This window comes from Triticum dicoccoides, chromosome 5A (genome assembly GCF_002162155.2).
Source record: "Triticum dicoccoides isolate Atlit2015 ecotype Zavitan chromosome 5A, WEW_v2.0, whole genome shotgun sequence".
Lineage (NCBI taxonomy): Eukaryota > Viridiplantae > Streptophyta > Magnoliopsida > Poales > Poaceae > Triticum > Triticum dicoccoides.
In genome coordinates this window covers 405,514,477-405,521,509 of record NC_041388.1, presented here as the reverse complement: position 1 = coordinate 405,521,509, position 7,033 = coordinate 405,514,477, and the positions used below count along the sequence as shown (strand labels likewise).

Sequence of the window (7,033 nt, the reverse complement as noted above, 5' to 3'; positions counted from 1 at the left end):
TATTCGTTTCACTTTGTGCAAAACGTTTCTGTATTTGTTATCAGTAGTATTGTTGTGCAGAAGGTTTATGTATTCTTTACAGCAGTATTTGTTGTTTCCATAAGTATATGTTTTCGGATTTGTTTCCGGGGTCCTGTACATTAATTTCGGCTTCTTAGAAATATGAAAGCAAATGTTGTTTTCGCCGAGTGCTTGCTAATCTTTTTAGCAATCTTTGGAAGTGAAGAGAAAATCTCAAGAGTAGACTATGGTTTGCCTCCTCTAATAAAGAGTTTGTTGATTCATTTCATCCTTTCTAACTCTAGATCCTCGGTTCCTCGCTCCGCCACTGCCTATGACTGTTATTCGGAAGTCCATCATTCTTCGAACACTCGCTCCATTTCCAAGAGGAAAAACAAAGGGGTGGGAGACATTTTATTAACTACCCTATCTCCAGCTATCACACACCCATCTCTCGGACACGTACGAGAACACGCCAAGGGCAGATCAGGTGAAAATCCTGGCTCCAGTATTGGCAGCCGGAAGATCGACCTCACGGATCTCCGTCTTCAAGCCCTTCCCAGCAGCGTTGGCCAGCGGGTGGATGCCGTGCGCCGGCCCGCTCATGTACGCCCGGTTCTCCCTCTCCTTCTGGAACGACACGCTGAACTTCTTCTCCACACCTGCACCCACATAATACTAATCAGTAAGCCAACACTGACACTAGGTGAACGAAAATCACGGTGAACGCGCGGCGTGCTTACAGTCGGCGAGGTCCTGCCGGAGCTGGCCCTCGCGGGTGAGCGCCATCATGATCTGCGGGAGGCCGAGCGGGAGGGCGTCGCCGCGGTCGACCTGCCAGAAGTGGACGGTCTTGCCGTACGTCTTTGCCACCTGCTCGAGGTCGCGGCGCTCGACGACGCCGGGGACGCCGGGCATAAAGAGCACGCCGCCCTTGACCTCGAACTCGTGAGTGTGCCACAGCGGCTTCTCCTCGTCGGGCAGCGTGAGGAACAGCTCCTCGGTGACGATGTACTCGACGCCGATGAGGCGCGCGCCGGCGTCGGGCCCGTCAAAGACGAGGCACTGCCGCACGTCCTCGTTGAGGTGCGCGCAGAAGTGGTGCGCCTCCACCTGCCGCGTCATGTCGTCCCCGTAGAAGTGGAAGGCGCAGAGGTGCTGGTGGATCTGGTTGATCGGGGCGAACCCCTGGATGGCGCCCGTCGCCGCCTCCAGCAGCGCCGTGCCCGTCTCCGTCGGCTTCCCCGGCACGTCCACGTCGTGGCACGACGCCGCCATCTTTTGATCCTGTGCAAGTTTTGTGGGGCTCGGGTGAGTTCGCTCGAATCTGGAGCGGTGCGGGCTGGTTCGGCTGTTTTTAAGGCGTGGGTAGGCTCATGCAGTTGCACACGTGTGATCCTTGAGGTGGCGCGTGTCCGTGGCAGTCCACCTACGTGTTGAGAAGCGGCCACGAGAATGCGGATGAAGGGACACGCATGAGAGAAGCTGCTAGTTCTGGACAAGGACACCAGAGTTGTCTAGCGCACTATGTATGGCACGTGGAGCGGTGACACAAGACGCAGTTCGACGATGGAGAATGTAATTATGTAACTGCAGTGTACTCCAGGGACTGCCATGTCACGCATCACACGCACCGTGCAAAATCGTATAGATCACAGTGGCAGCAGATGAATACAACCCGTTACACGTTCAACTTCAAGAATGAGGTTCCAACACTATGAAGGAAACAATAGGTAGAAAACTCTATCCACGAAACCAAACAGATGCAGAACTTCCTCTGCCATGCCCAACAGCCAGATAGAAAGGAGCTCCTCCAACTGTGGCCCAAGCGGTGAAGGTTATGAAACTGCAATGAACAAGAACACAAAACAAGTAAAGACATGGCGACACAGGCATCGCTAATCATCAACAAAGTACTCCCTCTGTAAACTAATAAAAGACCCCACAAGTCCACGGCTAAGCACGCAGGCCCACCCCATAAAAAAAGCACGCAGGCCCACACGTCAGTGACTGCAAAACTTCAGATAGGTTGAGCGTTGGCCGAACCAGCCACGCATAAACTTGAACAAGATAAGACGTTTTAGATCACTACTACTCCCTCTGTAACTGTAAGTTCACAGAGGGAGTAGCTTGCAAGCGATGGAATGGATGGCGAGTTATATTGAGTTATTGACAGGAGCGAGAATGGATCAGGTTTAACTTACAGTTAATTGAAAAAAAATTCAAAAAATTGCAGCAAACTAAAGATGATTTGAAAGAAAGCTCACCTTAAGCTTGTTGCTGCTTCTTGTCGAGAATTTTCTTCCAGCGCTTCTGATCGAGCATCATTGTCATGTCTTGCCAGCTGAGATGAGCAGATCACATGATTAAACACAGACAGTTATTTATTTATTTTGAAAGGGGCAAAAGACTTGCCTCATTCATTGATTAAGAAGGAGAATAGAGTTAAGGTGAGGCTACAAAAACCGACTACAGAAATACAAATGCTGTTACTCTCCCGGCATCAAATTTCCAAATACAGATGTGGGAATAGTCAGTCCACGAATATACACAAAAAAAGAACAGAAAATCCCCTTTATGCCACTAGCTTTGTTCCCAATCCAACCAAATCAATATTCAAACCGCATACCCAATCGAATGGACAGCACGTGCATTATGGTAACCTTTTTATAAGACATAATAATTTAGAAGGCAGATTTTATGAAGGCCACATAAATATAGTGGAGATCTCACAAGGATAGTGACTTGTCTAGAAATAAAAGGTTATTTGACAATTTTGACAATCAATTGGTAGCTCAACTAGCAAAACACCAGATATGTATAGTGGAAAATTTGACAAATGCCCCATCTTAGTTCGGCCTTCCACCCTTCCCTATAAATGACAACTTGAATGTACAACTCAAGTGTGCAAATCGCACATGCCTATCCCAGAATTCCAGGTGCAGACAAGCTTTTGCTAGTCAATAACACAAATGGGTGCCATCCTTCGTGTTTTCGTGGATTGAGACTTTGAATACTCATCTGTTCAATCCCGCCAGTCAAGAATAACCTCACTGCTACTTAACATAATGAAATAGTTTTGCATAATAGTCCTTTTACCAAGAGCAGCAAATAGTTTATACAGAATGTTGATATCAAAGCAACAAAATAGAAGTGGATTGCTGGGCTGGAGATGCTTGACCGTGTTGAAGACAAAGACAAGTGAATGGGCACATGGTGTAGCACAAGGAGTCTTGCGATAGGATTAGGGAGCATCCAGTCCTATTCAATGAAACAATGGACAAGCTCACAATAGGAAGCAAGGTCAAGGCAGTGTTCTTGAGCCTCAGCAAGTTCAATAGCATCACAGAGGGCTCATCCAGAAGTGCAACAAGCTGTAGGGGAGGTAGATCAGCTCTCCCAGACGGAATGGAAGTGGATGAGGAAAACTTAAAGAACTATGTGCCCAGTGCACTTGAGCTCCTCAGAACAAGGTCACGATATCGGTCGATAATTGAGGTTGCCAAGAAGTACCACAGGCAGTGGAGCTGGAGATTATGCACCTTGAGAACGCAGGCTTCATGAACACAAGAGGTGACTCAAACTATAGTGCATGCCACTATGCAATGGGCAGGTGGCTAGCCAGAGGAATAGGTATACCATACCAAGCACACCTTGTCCACAACCATGGACTTTTAGAACATCACCAATATAGACTAACTAATAACCACAACTAGCATCTTCTCTGTAGGGTAAACTAATTTTCTACATCTACACATTTCAAAGGTGAAGTGCGTGGTATTTTACATGTACATGTATGTAAATACCACCTTTGTCATTGTTATAAACACAAATGCACTAGCCAGTATAAGGATGAGCTAATATTGTTTACGTTTCTTAGTACAGTATAACACAAGTTTTGAAAAGAGGTGCATTAGATACACCACCATATTTACATTAAATGGAAAGGATAAAATCACTTGATATTTGATAATGGCTTTGTTTAACTCGGCTGCTGAATTAAAGTTCATAGCAGCTTAATAAATAAATTTGGCAGCAGAGCTTCCTAATTTCTCTATCCAGTAGGTACAGATAACGAGACACATTCTGTAATTAAGGCTTGGAAGCCTATAAATCATAGCTCTCGGCAACATCTTCCATATTTATGAGCACGATGTTGCTCACTCCACTTCAACTTTTCTGTTTTCCTTTCCTGGATAAATTTATTTCAGCGCACGCTGAAACTAGGGCGCTCCGTATAGTCCTTCCATAAAAAAATCAAGTTCAACAGCCCCATGCACCCTTAACCTCATAAAAGGATGGACATAAGGAACTACGACAAGATTATTCATAAAATAATTTTCTGTGTCAATTCTTGTACCATTACTTAAACTAGTACAAAATTAGGTCCCATACTATCTGCAGTTTAAACCAGTCAGATACTATTAGCATGCATACACATAAATTTCACAAAACGTTGTATGGTAGTCATGTGGACAATAAAAATAACTATCAAACTTCACTAAAAAATGCGAGAGAAGGCATGTGGACAATCAAAGCCGAATCCGAGATTATTTTTTATCAGCGCGAAGTACATAGTTGACAACCTAGCAAGAACATAATTATAAGCAATGCTAAGGAAAAAAACATATCATGGTGGCATGCCACATGTGACCTTTGCATAGGCACACAATCTGGTCTGAAGCATACACCCAATTCTTCAGCCAAAGCATATACCCAAAATCCGAGTTGGATTCATACACTCTTGTTGAGTACTCCCTCCGTCCCATAATATAAGACGTTTTTGCAAGCTATGTCAGCTTGCAAAAACGTCTTATATTATGGGACGGAGCTTGCAAAAACGTCTTATATTATGGGACGGAGGGAGTAACATTTTAGTTGTCCAATTTGTTTACCATATAAGACACTCCAGTCCATGCCATATTATAACACCCGTGTCCAAGTAATGCAAGTCTAAACACTGCCAGAAGGGCAGGTATTTATACTCCCTCCGTTCCTAAATATAAGTCTTTTTAGATATTTCAAATGGACTACCACATACGGATGTATATAGACATATTTTAGAGTGTAGATTCACTCATTTTGCTCCGTATGTAGTCACTTGTTGAAATCTCTAGAAAGACCTATATTTAGGAACGGAGGGAGTAGAAGATAAAGATAGCAAGAACTACTTGGGGCATGGCTAGGCTCAGCATAAAGAAGGTAAGGCTAAGGGGGTCTCAATTTACTATAAGCAGGGAGAAACATTTGACAGAAGAAAAGACCTCCTAGTCCCAAGCAAAGCACATCCAATGGAGATATCGTATCTGTTGATACAACCAGGAAGACCGCAAATAGAGCAGTGCTGACGACCAGGTCGACTACTACTTTCACAATTCAGATAATCTTTCCAGACACATATTGATTGATCATAAAGGTACCTTCAAGAAAACATATATCATTCATCCAATCTGGAAACCATCAGCACAATACGTAACATACATCAACCGAGCATTAACACCATTCAAGCAGTGATCCTAAAAGCAGAATTCCCATAACCTGGTACTCCTAAATCGAGTAAGATGGGTAGGTAATTCACTGCACAATCAGTGTTCGGCCATCAAGAACAATATATATATATATATATATATATATATATATATATATATATCATTTATCTAATCTGGAAACCACCAGCACAATCAGTGTTCAGGATACCGGTAACTGGTACCATATCGGTCGGGTCCTGAATAGGGATAAATAGGCGAATTTTCCAGTTAATCGGCCAATAAACCACTGAGTAGCGATTAACTGACCGAGATGCCAATTAACTGGCCGATATTTGGGATGCACAATACGTTACATCAACCGAGCATTAACACCGTTCAAACAGCAAGCATAGGAACAGAATTCCCATGACTTGGCACTCCTAAATACAGTAAGATGGGTTACATGGGTAGGTAATTCAGTGCAGCTCTAGATATATAGATAGATGGATGCCAATTAATCTAAATCAAGAAGACAAAAAAACATATAAACCTAAGCATGAAGGGCGGTTGGTGATAGGTGCTGGGTAGGAAGACATGCCTGTGGGGAAGGGACTTGATGTTGGAGGCGAGGCCGGAGACGTGGTGGTGGACGCAGGCGGCGGCGCCGAGGGCGAAGGCGCCGGTCCAGGTGGAGATGAGCCGCTGCGGGTCCGAGTGCGGCACCGCGGGGTCGCCCCTGTACGCCCGCGCCCAGTAATCGTCGAACTCGCCCATCCTTCCCCCTGACCTTCTGGAAAGTTCTCCGCCCCTTTCGTCGGCGAGGAGGCTGCTCGGGAGGAAGAAGGGATGGATGGGGTTTGGGGGTGACGAGATTGGGCGCAGGGTGGGCGAGAGAATATTCGTGAACCCGGTCTACGAGATATCTGCCGTCCTGTGCTTTGCGATCTGTGCTACGGGTAGCATCGGTGCTCCTTACGGCTCGTTCGGCAGACACGTGTTGAAATTTAGGAATTCTTCATTTGGATTCAATTACCACCAGTCCTCGGAATTGTAAAAATTTGGGTGTGTCAAGGCACATCTAGATGTGCCCTAGTTATTGCACATCTAAATGAGTGAATTAAGCATAAAGAGAGGAAAAAAAGGAATTATCTACACGAATTTCGACGTAAAATCAATGATATAGGACTTAGATATGCAATACTTATGGCACATCTAGATGTGCTTTAGCAAAGCTGTAAAAAATTCTTATAAATTCAACTCGTTTTACAGAAAAAAGATCAGTTTTGCTAAAGCACATCTAGATGTGCTATAAGTATTGCACATCTAAGTCCTATGTCATTGATCTTATGTTGAGATTCGTGTAGATATTTTCTTTTTCTTTTTTCTCTTTCTCTCTATGCTTAACTCACTCACTTAAATGTGCAATAACTAGAGCGCATCTAGATGTGTCCTAGACACACCCAAAAAAGATAACCCAAAAAAGTGAAAAGGTCATCTACTTAAGGAAAAACTACCACTTGTTACAAGCATTGTATTTGAAGGCCTAATTATTAACAATAGGAGTC

At 44.4% G+C, this 7,033-nt stretch overlaps 2 protein-coding genes across 2 annotated transcripts; both read right to left on the bottom strand.

The window, feature by feature from the left end:
- Positions 1 to 321: 321 nt before the first annotated feature.
- LOC119297445 (oil body-associated protein 1A) lies at positions 322 to 1,299 on the bottom strand. The gene is made up of 2 exons (XM_037575236.1): positions 744 to 1,299; positions 322 to 662 (listed from the first exon to the last, which is right to left on the bottom strand). The coding sequence occupies exons 1-2, from the start codon at positions 1,276 to 1,278 to the stop codon at positions 487 to 489; spliced, it is 711 nt and encodes a 236-aa protein (XP_037431133.1). The 5' UTR covers positions 1,279 to 1,299; the 3' UTR covers positions 322 to 486.
- A 270-nt stretch (positions 1,300 to 1,569) lies between these two features.
- LOC119301872 lies at positions 1,570 to 6,373 on the bottom strand. Its single transcript, XM_037578851.1, has 3 exons — positions 6,067 to 6,373; positions 2,268 to 2,344; positions 1,570 to 1,846 (listed from the first exon to the last, which is right to left on the bottom strand). Exons 1-2 carry the CDS (start codon positions 6,240 to 6,242, stop codon positions 2,269 to 2,271), a joined length of 252 nt encoding a protein of 83 aa, XP_037434748.1. The 5' UTR covers positions 6,243 to 6,373; the 3' UTR covers positions 1,570 to 1,846; position 2,268.
- Between the last annotated feature and the right edge of the window lie 660 nt (positions 6,374 to 7,033).